Consider the following 26,959-nt stretch of genomic DNA (forward strand, 5'->3'; position numbering starts at 1 on the left):
CCATCTAAATAGATGAGAACACCAGTTTCTAAACTTAAACAAGAAATGTACATCTCAGACATGATAAATGTAATTGAACAATGTTTCACCTTTTCATTGATCTGACTTTCACTGAGGTTTCTTAAGAGCTGGTCAATAGATGTATAAGGCAGCCACACCAGAGATGCTGTAGCTGAAAGCGGCCGCTGTAAGGAAATAATAAATACAATATAAACATTACTGTGGTAAAGTTAATCACATAGAGATGTTTGACAAATTTGCAAACATTCCTTTTGCAAAGAATGCAATAATCCAGTGAGATATATATATACACATGAGAATTGCATTTCACAAATTTTTGCTGGTCTCCATTAATGCAGGGTTTATCAAACCATTCCTAAAAGCCCCAAACACAGTACAATCCGCTCGGGATGTAACAAAACAGTTTCTGTGTCCGATCCTCTGGTGGTCCCCTTAAGAGCTAAGCTTTTAGTATCCCATACATCAATATTTGAATGATTCATAAAAGACAATCGCTGTCTGATCATCTGAGATCATGATTAGTATTACAGGAGACAGTGAATGTATTGTTTGCACCATTTATTGTTTGCTTTTGAGATCTGAGAGCATTTGGAACCAGAAACTGGTAAACTCATTCACTTGTTAGCCAATTTTTTTTTATGAACTGCACTGCGTGTGACAGGTTAGTACAAAACCTAAAAACGGAGATCGCCCTGCACACACTCACAGGGTTTTTCCATTACAGATTTGGGCAAAACTTTTGCTATATTTTCTTCGATAAAAAACTATTGCGAAATGACCAGGAGATCTGATCTCATCATCATCGAGCAATCTGGGATTAAATGAAGAAACAAAACTGAGACAGATTAAATCCAGAAGAGTTGCTGCAAATTCTCCAAATATTTTTCTTCAAGCGTCTTGGAGACTTTGCCACAGTTCTTCTAGATTTAGTCTGTCTCAATTTTTTGTTTCATTTAATCACAGACGGACTCGATGGTGATGAGATCAGATCATACCGGCTGTTGTCAGACAGAAAATTCTCACAGGATTATTCCAATTAATGGCAAAAGGAATGTTTGGAAAAGTAAAGTGATATTTCCTACTGACACACTACAGCAAAATATATAAATAACTGGCTTAAAATCATTTTTAATTGGGTGAAAATACTAACATGGCTTAACCTTTTGCATAGTAGTACATATACTAAAGGTATGTACCAATAGCACTTTTTCTGGAACTGATACTTTTATTTTTATTATTGCCGAAAAAGAGTATCGATACCCATATTTTCATTGAATTTTTTTTATTTTTTAATATTGGGCAAAGAAACCAAAATAATATGAATTCAATTAGTTGTCTTATTAAACATATATTTCCTTAAGTTATTTACATGCCTAATTATGCCTGTTAAACTGTATTGTAGGGGCTATTGCTCTATCATATTTTATCTTTAATTTAATAGCACAGTGAATATTTAGAGCTGCTCCAGCAGGGCTCCACCAGTCAAGAGCAGTGAGTGATTTTCTCTTTGTCAATGTTAATCGAACAACAAAAGACAGCAATAGGTTTATTAGGCTGCTGTCACTTCAAGAGATGCACGTATCCAACATACTGTTACACACGCATTTTCTTCTCTACCGTTTACGCTCACTTAAGACATAACCAACTGTGTTTCACAAGGATGCCTGCCTATATGGGAATTTTGACATAATTTTGAGTGAAATTCTCCATTAAAGTGCAAGAAAACATGAAAGAGAACTCGACTTAATAGGCTATCTGCACGCTGTCTTTCTGGGCACGCGCTTATGATGTTTTGCGCACAGAAAACTTCCTGTCATGTAATTACTTGTCATGTAATTACTACTGCATAACAGTTCATGTTTTTACTTGCACATACGATTTATTTTTAATTCAAATGACGCTTGTGTGCTGAGTGGATGATCAGCAATCAGGAGCATGCAACCGAAGTGCGCACTCTCTCTCTTTACAGTCAGTTAACGTTAGTAATATGCTCCTAATTTAACTTTCTTTGCTTTTGCCATATCCAACCGAACTAAAACTTTTCAGCGATGTCTGTGCAAAAGGGATGTGTGCTCGACAAGCTCACGCTCAATCCTCTCCACGTTACGTTTATCTTCTTGCGCACAGCAGCTAAATAGTAAAATAAATAAATAACAAATATAATAGAGATGCACCGATTACAATTTTCTAGGCCGATTCCGATTTCTGATTTTTCATGAGTTTGGCCTGCCGTTACCGATTTTGGCCGATTCCGATTTCATTTTTTCTAACCAATTTACAGCAAACACAAATATTTATTTTCTATCTTTTCTTTAAAGGGACATTGTGTAGGAATTTCTCCCATCTAGCGGTGAAATTGTATTTTGCATATAAATGAATTATGCTCTCCAGCGCCTCGCTTTTTCAAATGTGTGTTGCATCTATGGTAGCTGTTATGTACCAAAAAGCTATGACAGGATGTCTTAAAATAGCACTTCTTCGAGTTTTCCTTTGGGTGAACAGGTTTGATATTTCAAACAAACTGCAACTTGACACAACGAAGAAACGGATGTTACAGTATGAATTACTGACTGATTTGCCGGGGCAGTGACAAGCGCCTCTCACTGCTCTGCTCTTTCGTTTCTGCTGCTTTCATTCACGTGACGCTGGCTCTGAATGAAAACGCGTTGTGGAAACGCATTGGCCAAGTACCCTCTCTGCTATTATAGTTTTCAAGATGGCGGAACGACATGGAAGCCTCCGTGGACCTACCCGTCACATGTATATAAAGATAATAAATTCTTAATTTTAATAAGTCAGATCATTGGCAGAGGTATTTGTACACCATTGAGGACATATTTATGAATAAAAATATTGATTTTAGATAATAAAATACCTAAAAAACTACACATTGTACACACTACACTTTAATAGAACATTTTACATAGAATTTTTTTTGAACATATTAAATAAAATATCTAAGTGCAGTTATGGTATGGAAGAACCATTTTCACTTCCAATATTCAACAAAAAAAGTGATATATTTAATTATTTAGGAAACTAAATTTCTGTATGAAAACAGGTAATGGCAATAAAATAATATATAAATAGCAAATACAAATAAAATAAATATAGCAAATACAAATAAAATAAATATAGCACTGCATGTAAAGATATTTCTCAAAACACACACGCACAGTTCTTCTCTCATCTGCCACATGTCCAGCCAGGCTAAACAAGCACTAAGCTCGGGCAAGTGGAACTAGTGCAAGGAAACAATTGGGAAATAATAAAAACAAGTTTAAATGGGTAGATTTTTATATAAATATTTTTGAGTCCTTCATTTTCTTTACTGACATAGCCTACTCCAGTTCTTGTTAAAACACACCAGACATGCAAATTCTGTGCATTTTGGGCACTAATAGGGTGAAATCATATTTATTTTGTCCAACAAAAGTGTGCTTTCACTTGAGCGCGAGCAGTGCAGCAAAAATAGACTCTGCGCCGAAACCCCGCTTCACTGCTGCTCACGCTCTGCTCCTGCTCGATGCTCACGCTCTGCTCCTGCTCTCGGTGTGAATCCACTCATTGATTAACATGCACACCGAAAAAAAAAAACACGCTGCTCACGTTTGCGGTGTGAAACGGCCGGCCATAATTCACAAGGTTTCCTACATGTGGGTTCCGTGTGCATATGTGATGCTGATGGTGTTGCGCATTTGACCGGCATAAAATCGGATTATGTCAGACTGACCGGCCGGTCGCCGGTCATGGATTTTCAAGTGAAAATCGGCCAATTCCGGTCACCAGCCGATCAATCGGTGCATCTCTAAAATATAATATAGGTGTTAATATCAAATTTGTTAAACATTCTATTAATTCAATACATTTACTTCATAGACATCCTTCTCTGTAATATTCAACAATATTATTGATCTGCCTGCTTTGACACCATTATATGAGAACCGAACTTAGCTGGACGATGACATCACTGTTTTCTCCAGAGTGGCTGTATGGATAAATTAACTAAACTAATTAACATTTTTAAAACAGAAATGAATCAACTCTAGGGCTGCATGATTAATCGCTATTTCCATGTAATCGCACTTAAGTTGAGCTCATCCTTCTGTGAGGTGATGTGGATTCTTACACAGAATAAGGCAGTCGTGTGTTTATTAGTTCAGGGTATCTGCACATTTTTTAAAGTCAAATTTAAGGCTTTTTAAGACCTTTTTAAGACCTGAAGAAATCAAAATTAATACATTACATTAGGGGTGCGCAATATTGACAAAAATATGTCAATATTTTCAAAGTTTTGTTGATGATAATTAGATGATATTGTACTGATTGTGTTTTTGTACTGGTACCATGGCTGGTTTAGGCCTGTTGTTGACAGCTGACTCACGAAGATATCCATATTTTTCATATTCTATGCAGTGGTCAGTTCACAGCAGTGACAGAAATTAACATTTTTTATTTAAGGCCAATATTTACAACCTTAAATTGAGTTCCAGGGGCATTTTCACCCATGCATGGACTTTTTAACTTAGTGGTATTGTATTATTATTCTAATATAATTTAAATTGAATGTTAGAATTTGACATAAAAGGTGATGCATACCTCTATTACCAGCTAAATTAAATCATTAAATCAAAATCCATCTTTGCAGTGCAGAGGAGACACAGAAGCAGCATCAGAACTGGCATTCATATATTTACACTCCATTTACAATTGCATAAATAAAGCTATGAGATATTCAATTCTTTCAATTCTTAATTCAATATTTAAATATGAACTGATTTCTACTTGTAACATTTTAATTACAGGGTACTTTCAATGTGAAACTAAACCAGCCAGTAGGCGGCAGCAAATCACTGTCTCAGGGAGTCATTCATTCAACCTATTTGTTCAAATGGCTGATTCATTTAGGAAGTGCAAGTGATTGTTCATTGAATCGTTAAAATGATTCGTTCAAAACGTGGATTTCAGTCAAGAAATCACAGCTGTCTTTTGCATTGAGACTCTGCTACGGTTTCATTTTGAAATTCTCGTCAGCGAAATAAAGGGAAAACAAACAACATTGACAATAATGTTTATAAAATGTATCTCACAATGTTCATTTAACTGTTATATAAAATTAATATCATATTTGCTATTGTGCACGGGAAAACAGCCCTCTTGCTGATGTAATATTGTATGATAACATATGATATATAACATACAAAAATTTTACATCTGTGCACTGACACATCACGCAGTGAAAGCAAGCATTAGAGACAAATGCGATGTCAGCTCGCAGTGCGCCCTCGTACATAGTTAAACTAAAACAATGATTACAATATCATAATAGACAATACACATCGCACACCACTACGCACATAAAGAATGAACTTAAAATTGAACTGAAATTAACCAGCTTTCTTCTCCTCTCCTGCTGTTTCGCGTGAGGGAGACAGACGTAATGCTGACGCGAATGTGACGCGAAATGTCACGTGAACTAGCAAATCCACAAAGACCGAATAGTAAATAAAAAAGTACGCTAATTAGAAAGTTTTAATTTGGAAAACATTTAGATATGTCGAAGTCAAATTGCCATCGAAAATTTAAGACCTTTCATAAGTAAAAATAAGACTTTAAGACTTTTTATGGCCTTACATTTTTAAAATCTAATTTAAGACTTTTTAAGGACCCGCGGACACCCTGTAGTCATGTTTAATCAAAGCGTTTCAATCTTCTGTTTATTCCGCTACAGCGATAGAGATTTCCTGATATGATGTGCGTTATTGTACTTCTGCGTCGGGGTATATTTAGCGTGTCTGCGTGAGACGCCCTCTGGCCTTCAGATAGAGCAGCATTTATTACCGATCAGCCGCACTGCACTGACAAACTGCACATTAAATAATCGCAGCCTTTGCCAAATCACGTGCGGGTTCATTGTGATTAATTTTGCAGCCCTAATCAACTCTGAACTTACTTAAGCTGGACTATAAGATTATTTTCTTCTAGATCTGCTGTACAGCCAAAAACTTTGTTGCAAAATGTTCCTGTTATCACTGTATAGCTGCTTTGAAACAATCTGTATAGTAAAAAGTGCTATATAAATAAAGTTCACTTGACTGATATCCAATAATGACTAACAGCTAGGAAATATACAGAAATTGAATTAAGTAATCAAACAGTCTGCACTGGATAAATGGTATTTGTCTACTACAGACTATTTTTTTGGAGAATAATTTTACACATCTAAAATTAACTATTGTTGAGAATAGTTGTGATAGTATGCAGGACTCCATACCTCTATTCCAAAATACTGATGTCCCTTTCCAAGCAAAGCATCCACATACTCCAGCACAAGCTCAGCTGCACACTCCAGGTGATCATAGTTCAGATAGAGACGCAGCAGCGCTGCAGCATCCACTTCCTGAAAGAGAACCACAAACATCCTTTACATGTTATACTAAGAGAGAGGAGGGATAGTGTGGAAATCACATCTGTAAACTTACAAAAGGTAAAGTAAAGAAAGTAAGTTAAAAAAAAAACCCCAATGCAGTCTTGATCTAGATTGATGAGGTAAAATATATGAAATGGTACTCTTGGATTTCAATGAATCATTCAATACTGTTAGATAACTTAAGTGTCATGGGTTTTTCCAAGTATGGCGATTGCCTGGTTGAACTGTTATTTAACTGGGAGAGTTCAAGGGTATAAAATTGATGGGATTCTCTACGAGGAAAAAATTAATAATGGAGTTCCCCAGAGAAGTGTCTTAGGCCCTCTTTTATTCCTCCTGTAAGACTGGAAAACTAGTTGAGGAATGAAATTAACATATTGAATTCCCCCTCGTGCACTATCGAGACGAAGGCCTCACCTCCCTCATCCTAATCTACATTTCTCCCCCTCATTCTTCAGAGATTACCCAAACTCACCCAAGAAAATGGTTTAATGTGAACGATTATCATCGAGTATTATACATGTTTAGTATCAGTACAAACGTCTCATTTCCAAATAAGTAAAACAAAAGGTAATAAAGTTTTTAAGAGTTTAGAGATAACATGCACACAGGAGGGTGTGTCTTCCAGACAAATTGCCCTCTGCTCTCAGAAGGTGTAACAGTGTCCCACTGTTAGCAAATGGTTACCCCCAGTAAGCCTGGGAAAGCAAGGTAAATTTCCACTGTGAACCCATATTTACATTTGAAATGAGGTCTGTCTATATAATGAAATGCAACGAGAGCTCATGGTTTTTTTTTGTATCTGAGATCAGCCCGTGAGGTCGAGAGCCGAGTCTCTCGGCCTCACGCATTTCTAATGTCGGGTAAACATTTTCCTCTTTGTTCTAGAGCATTTGATGTTTGCATTGATTATCTTTGAATCGATTATGAAATTGTAATGATACATTTACCTGACATATTAAATTGTTATATTTGAATATTCTAATTGACTTTGACATTTTCATTCAAGAGTTTAAAAGAATTGTAAAACATTCACTCACATTTAATGATGCACAGATATCATTAAAACCTGTATTGAATTTAACCAAAAATACTTTGCCGCGAGAAAAGACAGTAACACGCAGAGACCTTCCGTGCTGATCAGACGACCCCCATTGGCCTGATCGAGCGCGACCTTACACTTCTATACATAAATAATATTAGAGCAGTTTGTGATTGTAATTTGTTTTAATATGTCGAAGACTCCGCTTTACTGGTTTCTGACAAGGATGTCGGCAAAATACAAGTGATATTAGGTGAGGAGCTACAGTATGTAAGACTGGCTTCTCTGAAAATAAACTCTTGTGATATTAGGTGAGGAGCTACAGTATGTAAGACTGGCTCTCTGAAAATAAACTCTTGTGATATGAGGTGAGGAGCTACATTATGTAAGACTGGCTCTCTGAAAATAAACTCTTAGTCCATTTAGGTAAAACAGAATCCATAATTTTTGGGTTTAAAAGTAAACTGAACAAGGTTCCTAACATGTCTATCAATGTAGGGGGATTGTGTAGTATCAAACAGAACTAGTGATAATTATCTCTGTTGTGTCCCCGGATAATGATTTAAATGGTATGGTATGGCCAAATATGGCTATGAAAGCTTTAGGTAACGTTAATGCTAGGACAAAATGTCTTGCTAGATATGCAGTTAGTTTTTATGGATAAACAATTTAAAATGACTGGCATCATGTCTAGTGCAGTGCCATTTTGAGTACCAATGCATTTCTTGGCTGTCTGATCCATCTCGTTTATGGTTGGATAAGTTCTCTCAAAATAATTTGCTATGGTTTGTTTTAGGCTTTAGTAGTTTTACAAATGTTGATGTATACTGACAAGCTTTCGCGCCTGGCACGTCTATTACAGTGCGTATGCACCGGTGTCAGACATTCCCAGTGAGATAATTAGTAATTTTGGGCGAACATGTGAAATATCTGAGAGAGCAAGACAAAAGGGACTGCAGTGTGCATTCGAGGGATATATCCACGACATAATATGCAACCGATTAGAGAATAATTTCATAAAAAATTTAAGCTAAAGCTTACAGTCCCAGCGCAAGCAGCAGCCGCCCGCTGACCATTCAAATGGGAAACGCACAAATTGAGGAACAGTTATGTTCGTGGACAGCAGGGTAAGTGAAATGTGAAAATATTCTAATAATTATAAATCAAACAGCTTATCCATAAATCTTGTGGAATAACACTAACACCGGGAGAGCCGCGATCGGATTGGGTTAAAGTTACTCAATCAGGGGTAATGTTAGGCCGTCGATTAACAAAATGCTGAAATATATTTTTAAGTATGTCAGTGAGCCTCCGTCTTGTCTTTAATCGTCTTATTTTACATTAAAATATATGCATTATGAACAAAGAACCGTCATTATTTCCAAGCAATAGGTGTTTTTGTTAATCCTGTCGACATTTAGTTGTGAATGCGGTCTCCCACACTGCTTGATCCACACCCATCATTTCTCCCCTTGGCTTTTAGATTTTCGGAAAGGAAAGAAATTCCACTCCCCCGTCCAAACTTTTAGAATACCGGGTATCAGATTTGCACAATCCATACGCAAAACGCTTCAGCATGTTTCCCTTGCTCGAAAGCTTGCCAGACCTCCCGTGCCTAGTTACAGTTGCTAAGACACGATTGGCCAGTGGCGGATTTCGGGCGTGGCTTAGCGAAGGGTCAATTGGTATTGTGAAAAAGAAAAAAGGTGTCATAATATTCTGACGCATATTTTGTGATTTAAAGAGGAGTGCATAAGCCATACTGTATGTGTCTGCGCAATACCTCACGAGTCTGATTACCTTATTTTATTGCAGAACTGCAATACAACAATACAAACACCACATCACATTAAAGAGCATTAGAATTAGACAAATTGTCGTCGACAAGTTATCATGAAATTAAAATTGACCCTATTTACTTTGTTAGCGCACATTATTAGTCTTCTGGTGAACAATTTATCCATGCAAGTTAATACACAGAAAAAATATTTGGCAATCTTTCATCAAAATCTGAAAATATGCTTTCACTCTGGATTGGTGTTCCTTCTCTGATGACATCAGTAGGGCTGTCGCGATAACCGCAATATCGCAGTACCGCGCTACTGACAGGCCAACCGCAGAGGAACGCAAGTAACCGCAGCAACCGCGAACCGCGTTTTCTTTTTTCATAAGGCCACCCTTCGTAGTTCGTACCATGTGTATTGAATGTTAAATAAGTTAATAATGATAACCAGACTGTTTATCATGGTGATTTGTACAGAGGATTCGTGGATTTGAACAGACAGTGAATGTGTTCGACTGAGCGCGTGCGATTACCTGCGTCTGTCTTTGAAGTCAAGTCATGTATATTCGTGAAAAGGTTGACGTTTCCAAGGAAAGCGAAATATTTGTCGTAGGCTATCATCCTTTTAACGTGTAAGGGTATTTACCATGAATGGCGTCAGCGCTAGTCAGCATTACACAGCGCGAGGAGGCCGTGGGGGAAAGCAGCGAGTCACGCATTGAATCAATGCCATTGGTCTCTATTAAGTGAAGCATTGCTTCAGCTTTGCCCAAAAGTGAAGCATTGCTGGCCAGCTGAGCCTTGAAAAGTGGAGCTCAAAGTTAAAAAATAATTAACACCTTGTTTCATTACATCTATCATTTAAGGAATCAGCTATTTTGAACGTTTTTGTTGAATGAACGGTTTAATGACTCACTCAAAGACAGTCCGTTGGCATAACAACTGCGCGCCGAGTGACAGTCTTTCAATGCGCAGAGACGCTGTTTAGTTTCAGTTACATTGGTTACATTGTTTTTGTGTATGCTGACCACATCATAACACATATTTATATAGCAACAAATAAATATAAATAAATAAATGGCGGCAAAACCGCATATCGCGCTATAGAGCCACTCAAAATTACCGCAAGGGAAATTCCTTCACCGCGACAGCCCTAGACATCAGTTTGACGGCTTGGATTGAATCCTCAACTCCTCTTCAGGAATTTGTCCAGGAATATGTCCAGCCCATAGAGGATAATTCAAAAATAACTGGTTTGATCAGCGTAAAGTAAGTCTAAATAAACAGTATTAAATATTGACAATAACGCAGGTGGAAATTCCTTTACGCTAATAATCGGAGAAGGATATGACGCCATGCAGACTGTGACAAAAGCCTATCGCATACTAGAAACCAAGAAGTCCAAACCGAGTCGTTTTGGAAGCTTGGTTTCAATAAAAGCTTGTTTTAAGATCAACAAGTAAGTTTTGAGGTTCTAAAACTTATAGAATGTTTCTATAGTACAATGAACTCTTCTGTCAAAAGATGAGGGACATTTTTATTTCTTGAATCATAACCCTCTTGAAAGAAATAGACAAAGACAGAGAAAATTAAGCAACGGTAATGGCTTTTCTCTGTCGTCTGTTGGATGTAATGCTAAAAAAACAACAACCATCACCTTGTAGGCATTGATCAGCCAATCAGGCACTGGCACCCCATGTGACAGCAGCTTGTTGATAACACAGCGGTGATATTGAGCATTCTGTGAGGGATACTTCTCCAAATAATGAGCTAAAAGCCGCCAAGCTTCATCTGTTGCGCTGTGTGGAGAGAAATTCAGTTTAAGAAGACATGCAGCAGAGTTCATCGTAATGATCAAGGTCAGAGAGTATTTTGACAAACCTGGACTCTTTAGTAGTAATGATAGTTGGAAGCTGATTGGCTGCAAGCCAGTTCCACACCTCTGTCTGGTCCTGATCACCTTTATATTGCAGTTTGATACACCTACCCAGAGAGACAAATCTGCACTTCAGAAATCTGAGGAAATTGATTTAAAATGGCCAGATACTGGATAGATCATAACGTACTTGAATGTTAGTCCCTCAAAGACGGGTGTAAGGGATAAGTTAAAGGTCTGACACAGCGTCAGGGATGTGTCAAAAAGTCCTGTTTGGACAAGCAGAGCAACCATCTCTTGTGAAGATGCACCTCCTGTAAGAGAAGTAACACCAGGATTAAATTAACCTTTCAAAATGCTCTAGTTGACACACTTGGGCAAAATGTTCAGTTTGTGTGTGCAAGATAAAAAATAAAAAGCAGCAAGTAGTCATAGTCATATGCTATAGTGAAACAACCTGATGGCACATAAAAAATGAAAAAGCATACTCTGGGAAAAATTCATAAATGAGGGCATATTCATAACGGATTTTCATTTGAACAGTATTTAGAAGTATTGTCTGCTTTGGAAAAAATAACCTCTTTTTAAAACTAAGTTTAAGAAAATCTTTCCCCACTTCAATCGTCTCAGGCCACATTTCCACTTATTCATTATGACAAAAATAATACTACATTTTATTTTAAAACAAAATGACAATAATAATAATAAAGGCTGTCTGAATTTCTTTGCTTTCAACAAACTCAGCGCTTGCGGAAAGAGATGGAGTTTGTGAGGAGCAGCATGTTCTCCGCAACGAGATCACGAGCTGCTCGCATGCAAATCAACACAGTCCTGCTTCATTCTGGAAAAGCAATTGCGACTAAAATGGTCACAAAGTAAAGCCCGGATGTAGTTATGAAATTGTGTTTATAGTTAGTAAATATTTAATCGTTTCATAAAATGTGCTAGAAAAACTAAACTGTACAAATGACAGAATGTAAGTTTGACATCTATTAAATTATATTGTCTTTAATAAATATTTCTTAAATGACAATCTAAAAGTATTAAATATTTAATTGTTTCATAAAATGTGCTAGAAAAACTAAACTGTACAAATGACAGAATGTACGTTTGACATCTATTAAATTATATTGTCTTTAATAAATATTTCTGAAATGACAATCTAAAAGTATTGATATGATGAAAAACACAACAATAAAACAAACACCACACAAAGATCATGTGTGTAAGATGAAGATGGAATACACAGATAAGTGTGATTACCTGCGATAGCTGCCGAGGTGGGGTCCTGTTGAGCTAACGTTAGACGACTCCGGGCAAGAACATATTCTTTCTCCAAGTCTTTCAGCTCAAGAATGTCAATCTGTTGATTTACTGTGATCACATGACAAACAACTATAAAACGAGCAGCTTTTAAAAAATAAGATAGAACACTAGACTTTGCTGATAGCGATAAATTATTTAAAAAAAAATTACTGCTTATCAGATTAATATTTTATGATCTCTCTTTATATTTAGATCTCTAAAACCTCATTTCATAATGTGGTCCACAGAGAGTCAAGTACACATTAAATTGGTAACAGCTCTCCGTTTGGGAGAAATTTATGAAATCTCCGTTTCATAAATTGAAAGACTTTTGGACCAATTCATTAAGAGAAATCATAAAATAAAGACACGTGAGTTTTGAATGACCAATCTGACCAATCATATGATCATATTTAGGTTTTAAATGGGGGAAACAAGAGTATAGTCCACATAATCTTAGAGGGTGTTTTTGGGAAGAATTACCTGGACTTGCAGCAAATTCACCATCATAGTTCCTTTTTGGTGATGTGCCTGGTCGTTCATACTAGTCAAATCATAACATATATTAAAATACATTATGATAAAATACATTTTACAATTTTATATTATAGATGTATACACATACAGTACTGTGCAAAAGTGTCTAAAAAAAGCCTAAATGATTCACAAAACAACTTTTTAATATATTTTACTTTTAAATAAAATTACTTATTTTAGAACATCAATTTAGATTTCCAGACATTCCTTTTGTAAATACTGTAATCATGCATCTCAATAGATGTTTCTATAATCAATAGATGTTTCTGTAATCATGCATCTCAATAGATGTCATAGAACATCTCAATAGATGTTTCTATAATCATGCATCTCAATAGATGTTTCTATAGATGAACCGTACAATAGTTGTATGACCACACAGAGACCTGATTGCACCAATTTAATATAGGATTACCTAGAGAGAAAAAAAAGTAGTAATTGAGACAGACTAAATCGAGGAACAGTACCAACTCTCCTAAATGCCTGGAACATTTTAAAAACTGGACAAATTTATCTAGGAAAATTGGTGCTTTTTTAAAGGCACAGGGTGGTTATACAAATTATTGATTTGATTTAGGTAACTGCTAGAAAAGTATTGATGGTATTCTTTTATAATTATTTTTTTCAAACATCCTTAATAAAAAAAAAAAGTTTAACGCATGCCTAAAATGTTTGCTCTGTGTGTTTACAAGTGTATACAATGATGTGTATACAAAGGGTCCAAAAACTACATGTGTACAAACACTATTTATTTCCATTTAAAACAAAGAAAAAAAAGATAGAATCACTGCGCTCAACCATTTCTTTTGGCTGCGTGGATCCATAGAAATAAATACTTTTAAATGAAAAAACAAAAGATCAGCACTCGCTTGTCTTCTTCAAAGTTCAAGACATTCAAAAGTTGAATGATCCAGATAAATTATTTAAAATATATATATTTTAATAATTTAAAAAAGCCGACAACCGAGTATCGATCTTTTTTATTTTTTTATTTAAAACAAATAGAAAACTCTTACTGAGCTATTCTAAGCACTCCACCCAAAGAACGTAAAAAGGTTTCAGATGCCTACCGCTGCTCCAGAAGAGGGCTGCACAATCCAAGCATAGTCCGGATGAACAAGACGCAGGCAGTTGAGGGCAGCTAGGTAACAGTTCACCTGTTTCTGGAGACCACAGAGAGTCCGTACCTCACGGCCCAGACGCATGCCGTACTCAAACATCACTGTACCGGCTTAAACACAAACATTTATTGTTAGCTTAATGACCAATTTCTGGCTGAATCCTTTAATAATATCTCTGTACCATCAGTTTTACCTTTCCTATAGTTGTGACGATTAATATGAAAAGCATATAGAAGCTCATAATAGTTGTGAGTCATGAGGTCCACAGCTCTTGCGCGAGACTCAATAATGCTGACCACCTGAAGAACAAACACACAAAAAACGGCTTGCTAAAAATACAAGTAATAATGAAGTATGTAGTTTCTGCAACACTAGTGGCATCCAGCAGATGAACAAAAATACAGCATATTTCATTGAGACATCAGTTGTATTAAGTATTACTGACCTTCATTCATAAAAAAGATGCCATTAAACAAGCATTTAAAATATATTTTCTTGATGTTTCTACACTAATTTGGAGATGAACTGTGAAATTACTACATTATAAAATATATTAAAAACTCAAGTATATTTAATTGCGATTAATCACAGAAAAAAATATGATTAATCTAGTTAATTTTTTTAATCGATTGACAGCACTTATATACACACTTTTGTTTATGAAAATGTATATTTATTATAGTGGCAACCTGAATGAACATTTCAGCTGTGCTGCCATTCTGGATATAGCAGGAAGCAGGAACAAAAAAAGAGAAAGAAACAGATGTGATGTTTAACTGAAGTCATTTGTATGGTTAAAATGTTGATCATCGGAGGTCAGCAGAATAGACTTTGGTAAATTAAGTGAGATTAAATCTATGAAGTACGTTTGTATCATTTAACCATCGCAGATTTTAATAAAATTTGCCGTTTGTCTTTCCCTGTGCATTTATTTCTTTTCTTTTGAGGAATACTGAATCTATTTTTGTGGGAGTAAGACAAGTAAAGAGCATTTTTAGCAGAAATCAGGAACTGTCTAAATATAAGCAGAACATACCGCTTCACATACATTCATACTATGAGTGCAATCTAAACAAACCCAGCTTTTTCAAATCTCTATTTTAATCTTCTGACTGTTTTAATTCAATAAAAAAGTGATCTAATGCAATGAGAATAAGATGTAAATGTAAAATCTGTGGCTCAGGTTCACTTGGTCACCACAGAAATGACAGGCAGGTTTCAGTGCAATGATGAGTGTTTTTCAGTAAGGCTGTCAATCAGAGTATGTGAGCAGAGTGGAGTGGGACAGGAGTGAAGAGATGAGCGCGTGATTTTGAATGTGAGAAGTGAGAAGTCGATTTAAAAAAATTTGCTCCAAGAGTGCTCCACTCTACCTCTCTATTACAAGTACCATTAATGCCAACGGCCCAAATTATAACTGCATTTTTAGCAAGAATTCACGGTATCACTATTTCGATAGTCCATATTCTACTAACTATAAGTAACTTTCCAACTACACGTCAACTAACTCTCATTGGAGTATTGGTAGTCTGTCTGCTTAATATCTGCTAACACTTTATTTTGATGGTCCCCCAACAGATATTCTACTGACTATAAGTAACTTGGCAACTACAAGTCTACTTATTCTACTAACCCGAACTGAAGGGGGTGGATTGGAATCCACTGCTGCTTCAATGTATATGTAATGATTGATTATAATTAAGGTATTAATCAATATTTTTCCTTCTAAATATCAAATGAGTTGAATGACTTCTCTGGAGATTTTACAATATTTATATAAGTTACCAGTGTGATTACTGAAATGTTCTTTTCATGTATTCTTTAATGTCTGTATTTGATATCTGAATGCAGTGCTTGCTTATTTAACCCAGCTTCCAGAAATGAAATAGGGACTTGTTTTGTGTTTGAGAAAGGTCTTCAATGTGTTAAAACATATAGGGGTCATTGAAGCCAATAGTTTAAGAGGCCATTTCTTTGTTAAAGCCTTTCTTTCCAGTTAGACTAAAGTTTAGCTATCCTTGAGAGAAAGAACGCATTATCTTGATGTTTTGAGAGGACTCTCCTGTTTATAGTGAGAGCCTGGCCAAATCCAACCTTGGAAAAGCTGTGTGTCGGTGTGCGTGTTAGTCTTCTTGGTTACAGGTTAAGGAACCACTGGCGTTATTGGAGATTGACTGAGTTGTTGTTCTGGACATGCTGACGCCCAGCAACCCAAATCTGCGACCTGGAAGGTCATGACGTGCCTAACTTCAGCTGCATAATCGATGGAGATATGCTTCAGTCTATCTGTATATGTGTGGAAAATTACTGTGTTTATCTATTTCATAGCCAATGAGAATCATTCATCCTGTAAGCAATGACGTAGCTTAGACCTTGGAAATCGTATAACTGCTGTGATCTTTGTAACTGTAAGCGGGGCGGCCTACGAACTCCTGTGCGAGTATTGAAGCTGACTTCTGCTGATGAAACTGCAAACTATCTTCAGTAAATATTTTCTTTAATTTTTTATAATTCTGACTCTGGGTCTTCATTCTTCATATCTGGTTCTGGGTCTTTAACTGTACACCCCTTACAGAACGCTAACACCTAACCATAACCTAACAGTCTACTAATACTCTAATGAGAGTTTAATAAGAGTTAGTTGACATGTAGTTGTAAAGTTACTTATAGTTCGTAGAAGGTCTAAAGTGGACCATCAAAATAAAGTGGAATCGAATTCACACGTTGAACACATTTAGCTATCTTGATACAGATGGATCACTCATATCAGAAAGAATGTGAAGGTTATGATGATGGCGATGGACATGAGCGGGAGGTTATAGTTCAAGGAATTTGTTTGTACCTTCTAGATAGGCAACTGAATATGATCGGGTGAAAGCTAATTTTAATCAGGTAGCATTTACAAACGCAATCGCTCTCACTAATGCATTCAAACAAACGTAATGCGACCTGGGAAAACCCATCACATGGTGAAATTTCACCTATTACAGGTTTCAAGCCCTTTCCAACTTTTTTTGTTATTATTTCTTTCATCGTTTGTCGGTAACAAAATGTATGGTTATCTGAAGTCGGCTGATCGTTATGATTTTCAGAAACAGAATTTTGAGAAAAACAGGTTTAATTAACTGTCACGTCCTGCTAGCAGGACGATTGGCGCTCTTTCTTTTGTTTTTTTTTCATATCACACATTTTAGTAATCATAGCGTGGTTATCATTCGAAAGCTTACGAACTCAAAATTCATCCTGTGAAAACCGTTTGGAAATTGGACCATTGAGAGGCGAACAAGATCTTTTAAGTGAGCAGCTGCTTCAGACTCCGTTGTTCTCGTGCCTCACGATAACGCTGGATAAAAAAAACAAAAAAACCTTCCGTGCCGTTGTATGATCTTTCTGAGCTATATCTATATTTACTTTTATCTAGAGCCATAAGTGCTTCATTCAAGCTCACCTCTCCACTCAATGCGCGCTGCTTTCTCCTGACAAAAACGTAAAGCGCCACATTAAGAGCTGCATGACACGATACTTTAAAAACAGTAGCAGAAACACGGTGGGCAGCAAAATAGATACTTTCTCTAAAACACTGCAGAAAACGAGAATGCAGCAAATACAATTATTTTTATCTATCATACAGATGACTCTGACCATTCAGCTAAACCAGGTTTGAGACAAGCTAACGTGTGACGTCTTCAGACATTTTCCCATACATTTAGCATTATTAATCAGCATATAAAGAGCATTTCAAAATAAACAATGTTAGAATTTGGAAAATGATTTAGAGATAGAAAAAAATCTTTTAAATTACTAGTTAACTTTGTTTTGTGCTCATAATGAGAGTTTTGATTATTAGATTATGTACATTGTTTGTTTTTAGTAGTTTATTACTTTGAGCAAAATATAGAAATGGTCCATACTTTTCTTGAGATAAAACTGCACCCCCCAGTATGTTTCTCAGTCACAAGGCCTTCTATGTGCCATACACAAAGGTGTCTAAATGTAAAATTAAAAATAGCCTGTTAAAACATCTGATCTTTGTCCAGACCTCCGCTGGGATGGAAATAGAGACCGGACCTCTTGGAACTTTAATTGAATACCTCTGATCTAGACGAAGTCTGAGCATTGAGACATACGCAACTAAGATTATTCAATAAACTCTACTCTTTTATTATCATCACTTCGTCTCCTGCTTCTGCTCTTCTCAGTCAAACTCTCAGGCTGATAGAAGGCTGTTCATAGAGTCTTGAGTACCAGACAAAACTTTCTGTTGACAGGTTTGCACACATCATCTGACAAGATCCGGCATCCGGGGCTGGATTTGATATTTCTGATGTGGAGATTTCATCCGATCTAACAGTCAGCTGTCAATACATTCATCTCCTTTAATCGCGATCAATCGCACACTTATGACATCAAGCATACATCCAATTGTTTTGTTTAAAGCATTCATTTTGTCATAATTTGCTATATCCAGCAAAGTCAAGCATGAGATTGAAGGTTGATTCTCATAAAACTGGATTTACTGCAAGCTTTTTTCAAGGTAGATTTAGGTGTCTTTACCAAATAACCAAACGATATAAGGATTCCATATAATTCATACATTTATGCACATGAGAAAGGACCCATGAGAAATAAGAATGAAAAATTATTTTCAGAATTCAGTCTGTAACAGCAAAGAGCTTAAGTTAATTTGCGCTTCCGAACAGAATCACATGTAGATAAACTCCCGACTCCCAAGATCATCTAACTGGTGACGCAATTAAACGTGCTTCAGTTTATAATTCATTTAGAATTTTTAATTAATTGCATGTTTTGATGTCAACAGCCCTATTTTTTTAGTGAATTTTATTTCGATGTCTGTTTCAATAACTTGTCTAACAAGGCCAATGCAGTTTTAAATGCCTAGAAGGCACATGTGTAAGTAAGTATTCGACCTACCTCATCATGTAAATTAACAAACGAGAACTGGATAAGATCCCTGAGTTGAGCTCGCTCGCAGAGAACCACCACCAGCTGTCGGAGACAGTCCAGCTGCCTGCGCACACACACACACACACACACACAGCTCAAGTATTTTACATTGAACTGTGGATAAGAAAATGATGTCATTGCATAGTACCTGCTAGGATCAGGGTTTTGTGTCAGGGCCTCATACGCCTGAATGTTGTGTCCAAGATCCAGATGATGCTTGAATATACGAGTCCACAGAGCAGCCTACAATACAGGTCAGTTTCTTATTAATATTAAATGGAGATAGAAATTTTCAAAACGATGTTTGAACTATACCACAAACCTGACATATTCATTATATATTTTTATGATTTAACCTTTTAACAAATTTTAGGATAAAATGGATTAAATCTTAAAGGAAAATGTGTATTTTAGGTACTGTGACTGGTAAGTTCTTCTTGATAAGATAAAATAAAATTCTGCATCAAAATTTATAGACAAGACAAGTAGTTTGTTTAGGCATGGTTTGTAAGGAATTACAAACCTGCGCACATATATTCAAACGCACATAACTATAGAATCAATTCTTAATGCGCATGTGAACGCCATCAGCGTCTATCACAGGTTCACGTTTAAAGTCTGTTTAGAGAAAACGGTGTCGACTTAGCGGCCCCTAATTTAATATCAAATGATCATTTAGACGGAAGTGAATCAATCAAAACTAACTTTAGCTGAATCAATCAAAACTAACTTTAGCTGGAAAAAACATTTTTCCAGAACCACTATAAAACCAAACCAATCTCTGTTACCTTAAATTATATGTTTATCTCTGTAAAGCTGCTTTGAAACAATCTACATTGTTAAAAGCGCTATATAAATGAGGATGACTTGACTTGACTTCTACTAGTTCATTTTCAAAGGCTCTATATACTGCGAAAAAAGGTTTTTATTTAAATGTACAAATTTTCCACGCTCTATCCTGCATCCTATCGCACATGAAATGTTTTAAAAGCATTTGAGTGTGTGACAGTGGCGGATGCAGAACGTGACAGATGGGTGGAACTGGATTAAGTCGAGGTGGGCCTGAATCTAGAGTTTAGTAGGCTATATTTATGGAGATGAGAAATAAAAACCGCACTGTACAGCTATGATCAGCTGTTCGGCCGAGCTTTCGAAGTTGTTAATACGGAAAGACCGAAGCTGACCGGTTGGTTTTAGTCAAATGACCTTGCGGCACTCTCTGAAAAGTTGAGATGTTTTTCATCTCGCCGCGGCATATAGGCACGCCTGGAAAAACGAGCGCGCTGCAGCCTGCACCACATGCGTATGGCAAGCAGTGTTGCCAGATTGGAAATGTCCAATTATCGTACCAGAAGTTCAAAATGATCGTATTTGGAAGAACTTTATCGTACACGACGTAAACGTGCAGAATACAGCTATTTTATCCCAACATGTAGGATGGATTAGATGGAGTAGTGTTGACGTGCGGGCCGGGCGACACGTGTGGTGCCTGTGTGTGTGTGTGTGTGTGTATACGTGCTTGCGTGCAGGCAGGTGAGCCTGCAAAATGATTCTGGGTCAGAGAGAGAAGCGGTAGGATGTGTGTTTGGACGAACGACTGAAAACTCTGAAATTATCGTACATTATGGGATTTTTTTCATTATTGATCTTACATCGTACAGAGGTCAAAATTATCGTACAAATACGATAATTATCGTACATCTGGCAACACTGATGGCAAGCTAAAGTATTCATAAGGCATGCGGGACGCGCGATTTGCCATAAAAGCGCGCATTCTTAACGTGCACTTTGTGGTCACGGAAAACGCGCGCCAGAAATTTGTGGTTTTTGCATAAAAAAAAAAATTTTTTTGAAACTTTATTGTAAAGTGTTACCGGAATTACAACTGGAAAATTTGCGAGATGTGTCTCGAACGAAGGGATTAAGGGACTGTCCGAGGTGCTGAAATAAAAAACAGTGAACTTGAAACCGAGAGTTGTTTTTCTTTTCTTGTTACAAAAACACTTCAGAGGCATAAAACACCTGCAGACAGAAACAATATCATTTAAATAGCAGATCACACGTCGAGGACGCACGTTTTGTATGGATGAAAAAAAACGCGCGTTTCTGACGCGCTTTTTCCGTGACCACAAAGCGCACGTTAAGAACGCGCGCTTTTATGACAAATCGCGAGTCCCTTGGCAGTCGAAACGCATGCGTTTGACGAGTCAATCAGATGCCTGACCACGTCTTTCACGACCGCGTCGCTTCCATTATGAGCGCGAACATCTGAAATAACAAACTTGAGCGCGCAAAAAACGCGATATGTGAACGGGCCGTCTTTGTTTTTCCAAGACAAGGTGTTCATGTGAACAATGAGCCTCGTCCCCTCTCCTTGCAAGGGTGTCAAAGTCTGGACAAAATATGTACAGTGACATGACATAACTGCCAGATTCAAACTATGAGTTCGCGCGTTGTCTGGCGCTGAGCCAGAGATGGACGCGCTCAGGCTTTTCATATATCATATAAAGTGTTCGGCGGGCCGTATATGGCCAAACTTAATTCATTATTATTATTATTATTAAAATTAAAAATTTAAATTTCGTTTTTATTAATCTGATTGGATGGGCCACCTGTCAATCTGGGTGGGCACGTGCCCACCCAGGCCCGCCCATAAATCCGCGCCTGGTGTGTGATCATATAATGAAACACTAGTCAAAGGATGCCAGGAAAAAAATGAATGCTGCGTTAAATATTTGTAATGCATTAAACAAAACAAAAAAAATGTATCGCAAAATGAACGTTAATTTTGATAGCCCTAATCAAATTTTTAGCATTTTTGAAACCACATAATGATAATCACATAATGAAAAGATAGCTATGCATTTTAGGTTTATCCTAACAATCCATCAGACAAAAAACAACAACAAATAAACAAAACAAAAAATCAATAAGAGAGGAATACACTATTTAATTTTACATTACTTAAATTAGTCACTCTCAAAACACAAAGTTGTTACCTGGCTTCTCTCATCATTGGCAGCTTCAGATATGGCCAGCGTTGCCAAATTGATCACAAGCTCAGGCAAACAAATATCCTCCAATAACCGTAAAACCTAAACAAGTAAACAATTATAAAATTATTAGATGCCCATTCAAATGCTGAATAATAATTTTAACCTGTTCTGTGCATCTAGCAGACACTTTCCTTGTTGTAATAAAGTAATCGTGGGGTGGTCACGGCTGTCTCCTCATCTGAACCCGTGAGTTTCATTAAAAACTCTTCTTTATCCACCTCAGTGGCTGCTTCCTGGAAACACTGCAATGCCTAAAACCACAAAACGCATATCCACACATGACAAAAAACATCTGCAAATAGGCATCATTTCACAACACCTCTTTTGCATCTCGAACAATTTTATGGACTGAAAAGACAAAGTGTTCTTTTTTTCCTCCCATTCATGTATTTATGTGTGGAGTGGACAGTTTATGCCTGTAGTGTCTGGAGTAAATTGCAGGAAAAAATAAACAATTGGTAAAAGAGCCAAAAGGCTGTTTGCCTACGCTTGCATGCATTCCAGAGAATGCAAACAGCCATTTGTCTCTTTTAACAAGTGTTTCACAATTGTAGCTTCAGAAGCATCTGCTTTCATTACAGATTAAAAATGTTACTGAAATTTGGGGTGTACTCCCACTAGGCGATCTGAACCGTGCCCGAGCACATTTGATCCCCAAAGTCTGGTTCGTTTGAATAGTGCGATCACGGTTCGCTTAACCGTCCCTGGCCCGCTTGGAAGAGGTGAGCCAGAGCATGGTTCAGTTGGGCTCAGGGGCGGTACACATGTAGTGTGATCGCTAACCACACCAGAGCACAGAACAGTGAGTTACTGTCATCATTACGACAGCAGACATCTTCTATTACTACTTGGATACTACATTTTTCAATACATTTTTATTAAATCATGTATATTTAAGCTTACAACACGTCTGGTTCTCACCTTATTGATAAACAGAAATTGTAATTTGCGAGTAAAACTGCAAATTCAGCTGCCTCCGTAATAATCTTCTGATACGTGCAGCACAATCAAGTGAAAATCATTGCGCGGCATAAATAATACATCTAATAGGCTGATTATTTTAGCGAAATCGCTTTTCCTCCTGGATTCTTCAAAACAAAAAGTTGCATCGTAAATGACCCAAACGTGCTCCGGCCCGGAACGTTGACTGCAGCCCAGTGGGAAGTGTGTGCTTGTGTGTGTGTGGAGGTTGTGGTGGTGGTGGTGGTGGGCAACTGTGCCCAGTGCGAGTACACCCTTAATTTCAACAAAAAGTTTTGGAGAGACCCTGGAGAGTCAAGAATATGGCAACTAAGAGAAATTACTTGCATTTACATTTAGCAGACTTAATTTCAAGCTACACATTTATTAAGTTCATACATTCCCTGGAAATCGAATCCATGATCATAGTGTTGTCAAATTATGCTTGGTACCTAGAGGTATCCAAATATAGTGATTTCCTAACAGAGGAAATTCATGGATTTTCTTACCTTTTGCCCCTCACCACTGGACAGATAGCATTGACCCAAAACAAAACGATAGGACCCCACATTCACCTGGCACCAGGACCCAACCAATCGAACATATTCCTGTAGAGAGGCAGGATATAGACACAGTGAAGTGTTACAACATTTTTTAAATGATAATAAATTCATTTTTTTTGGTAGAGCAAACGCATTCCATATTCTGTTCGTAGGCTACACATCCAAATCAAGCTGTGTTCATCTATTAGTTATCAGTGAATAAACACTAAACAGCCCCATCAGTACAGTCACAGTTTTGCCCTAATTGAGGTTTGATTAATTGTACTTTACCGGTCAAACAAGTTCTGGTTGGTAAATTGGTAGAGTGATGGATAGAGTGAAAGACAGACAGAGACTGTCTGTGTATAGTTAAGTGGCAAGTTACAGAGCTCAACGCTAATGATTTTTTCTACTGGCCTGGCCGGCCAGTGCTTTAGATGTTTACTTGCCCTGTCAAAATTGCCACAAAAAATGTATTGTTTTAGTTGTGTTGAGCAATGCAACCTTGTATTTTAATAATGTTGTTACAACACAAACTTGAAATTTCACAATTCTTGATTCCAATTACAATACCTACTAAAATACCTTCCAAAAACTACTAGACCAAATAATATAGTTTAAACATTACATTAACACTCAGGATTGATTCAAGTAGGGGTGCATCAGGCCAGATACTACGCCCATGTACTCGTACTCAAATGCTCTGATACCAACAAACGATACCACACAGCATGTCTACAGTACAGTGGTTGCGTCCAAACAAAGAGACTACAGAACAGAACAAACATGGATATGGTGATAACAGAGATTTAAGATGTCTATGAAGTAAATGTATTCAATTAATTGAACATTCAGTATAAATTCAATATTTACGCCTGTGCTGTGCAAGAGCCGAGAAGAGAAGAACACTAAGTGAATTGAGTGTGCAGTGGCACATCCTTTTCTTACAGACATCGCTGAAAAGTTTGTAGTGTGGTTAGCAACATCAATAGCAAAGAAAGTAAAATGATGCACCTATTACTTACACTACTTGACAGTAGAGAGAGAGAGAGAGAGAGAGAGCTCAGCACAGAAGTGTCCGTTGGATTTGTGTGTAACATGTGGTTCCCTATATTGACATCATGTGATTGCATTTATATGCTGCAATTGATAATTTATTTATTTGTTTTTTTTTAATTACGGAGTGTTTTATGTGTCTTTAATAATGCTTGAAATAATATTAGTCTAGTTGTTTTTGCAATGGTATTTTTAAACCACAGGCAAAAGTTCATTGAGTAACTGTTCTTTAGCCTGTGGATTTGTGTTCTGTTCTTTAGCCTGTGGATTTGTGTTCATGTTATTCAGCTACAATGAAATGTTTTGGAATAAGACTTAAATGTAAATGACAGCTACATTTTTTTTTACCTTATTGGAATCGATAAGTAGAATCGATTGAATGTGGCTATGGAAGAGTTATATTATCTTACAGAAAGATTGTTTCTCTAAAACTAATAAGGTGAAGTACCTTACTATGCATCAAACAAATAAATGAAAGATTATTTGTTGATCATTTCATACTGGTTCCTCACCTGCAGTTGTGCATATTGGCAGTTTCCCATCAGGCATTCAGGAAAGAGGAAACTGGGATTGCTGGGCCAGCTAGTACAATGATGCAAGGCAAATACTGAACTCGTGAACAAACATCACACAGAAACTTTACAAACAAGAACTAGCTGAATATATCAAGTGTCCAGTAGTGACATCAAAAGTGCTGATGTACCAAGTCGATAATAATAAACAAAAAAAAAAAGTGTCTCTTCTGAAGGGAACTTGACGGTGTTAGACTCGGTCCTTGTATGAAACAACATTTATTTAAACAATCATATCTTAAGGGAATGTAAAGTGTCAAGACAAAACATTTTAATTGAATGTTCTGAATTATGTTTTGAAGTTGAATATATAGTTAGTTGAAAATTACTTAATTACATTTACAACAATTGGTTAAAATTCAAAATGCTAAAAAGTAAATAATTAAAAATTAAGAATGAAGAATAAATTTCCCATTTGGGTAACACTTTATAATAACTGCACGTTATTAATCATTAGTTAAGCATTAGTAAACGGTTAATAATTTATAAAGCATTAATAGACATTAACCAGCAGTTTATAAATGCAGCTATAAATGATTTATTCTTGATTTATAAGCATATCTATGTGTTTAATAATTGCATTTTCAAACTTTATTAATGATCATTTATCATTTCTAAATGAAGTATTGCATTATTTACAAACCAGTTATTTAGGAGTTGTCATTGGTTCATAAGATCACTTAGAATGTGTAAGTAAATGATTAATAAACTATTTAAATGTACATTCATAATTTTTTTATTCAGACATATAGTAAGTTACTTAGTGTGTTAATAAATGCTTTATTAACATGTATTTCTACTGTAATTCATGGTTAATTCAGGTAGTTATAAAGCATTTAGTTAACTATTTTTGTGAGCATCTAAAAGTGAGGAATATTTATGCCTTGTAAAGCTTTTACAAAAGGAGATTTAAAGGCTCAGTTATCTTTTAAACAGAAAAAGGAAACAAACACAACGATACAGAATTTAGAAATATTTAAGATCTATGAATGTACATTTAAATAGTTAGTAATCATTTACTTAAACTTTCTAAGTGATCTTATGAATCACTGACAACTCAAAAATAACTGGTTTGACCAATATTTAATTTAGAAATGATAAATTGATCATTAAAGTATTAACATACAATTATTAAACATTATAGATATGCTTATAAATCAAGAATAACGCATTTGTAACTGGATTTATAAACTGCTTAATGTCTATTAATGCTTTATAAATTATTAATTAACTGATTATTAATGCTTAGCTAATGATTAATAGCGTGCCGTTATTATAAAGTGTTACACTTGGGTAGTAGATGAAAAGTTTTGTATCTTGTAGATATTTTGGACTATCGCCTCAATCGCCGTTACTCTCACTGTTGCTGAGCTATATGATCAAGAAAGCTTATTGTTTGCATGCGTTTAAGCCTTGAGGTTTAAAAACAGGCGATTTTAAACTGTTGAACTGCAATTAACAGCAAAAGAACTCATTTCAGTATATTCAGTGAAGGTTCCTTGCCACTGTTGCCCTTTTCACCTTTTTTCCCATATATATATACATACAATCACCTAAAGGATTATTAGGAGCACCATACTAATACTGTGTTTGACCCTCTTTCGCCTTCAGAACTGCCTTAATTCTACGTGGCATTGATTCAACAAGGTGCTGAAAGCATTCTTTAGAAATGTTGGCCCATATTGATAAGATA

The 26,959-nt window shown here is 36.4% G+C and overlaps 1 protein-coding gene across 1 annotated transcript in view; it reads right to left on the minus strand.

Moving 5' to 3' along the window:
- Positions 1–26,959, minus strand: part of nup160 (nucleoporin 160) — a 105,565-nt gene that overhangs the window by 6,217 nt on the left and 72,389 nt on the right. Inside the window, exons 20-34 of the mRNA XM_077211309.1 lie at positions 25,207–25,276; positions 23,606–23,704; positions 22,267–22,387; positions 22,080–22,174; positions 19,229–19,323; positions 19,048–19,144; positions 14,309–14,414; positions 14,065–14,225; positions 12,941–13,001; positions 12,416–12,526; positions 11,343–11,466; positions 11,158–11,259; positions 10,934–11,075; positions 6,296–6,421; positions 90–185 (exon numbers count right to left, since the gene is read on the minus strand). Of these exons, the coding sequence (XP_077067424.1) occupies positions 90–185; positions 6,296–6,421; positions 10,934–11,075; positions 11,158–11,259; positions 11,343–11,466; positions 12,416–12,526; positions 12,941–13,001; positions 14,065–14,225; positions 14,309–14,414; positions 19,048–19,144; positions 19,229–19,323; positions 22,080–22,174; positions 22,267–22,387; positions 23,606–23,704; positions 25,207–25,276 (1,606 nt within the window). The remainder of the gene's footprint in view (positions 1–89; positions 186–6,295; positions 6,422–10,933; positions 11,076–11,157; positions 11,260–11,342; positions 11,467–12,415; positions 12,527–12,940; positions 13,002–14,064; positions 14,226–14,308; positions 14,415–19,047; positions 19,145–19,228; positions 19,324–22,079; positions 22,175–22,266; positions 22,388–23,605; positions 23,705–25,206; positions 25,277–26,959) is intronic.

This window comes from Siphateles boraxobius, unplaced genomic scaffold, assembly GCF_051911475.1.
Source record: "Siphateles boraxobius isolate OS27281-9 unplaced genomic scaffold, OSU_SipBor_1 65, whole genome shotgun sequence".
Taxonomy (NCBI): Eukaryota; Metazoa; Chordata; class Actinopteri; order Cypriniformes; family Leuciscidae; genus Siphateles; species Siphateles boraxobius.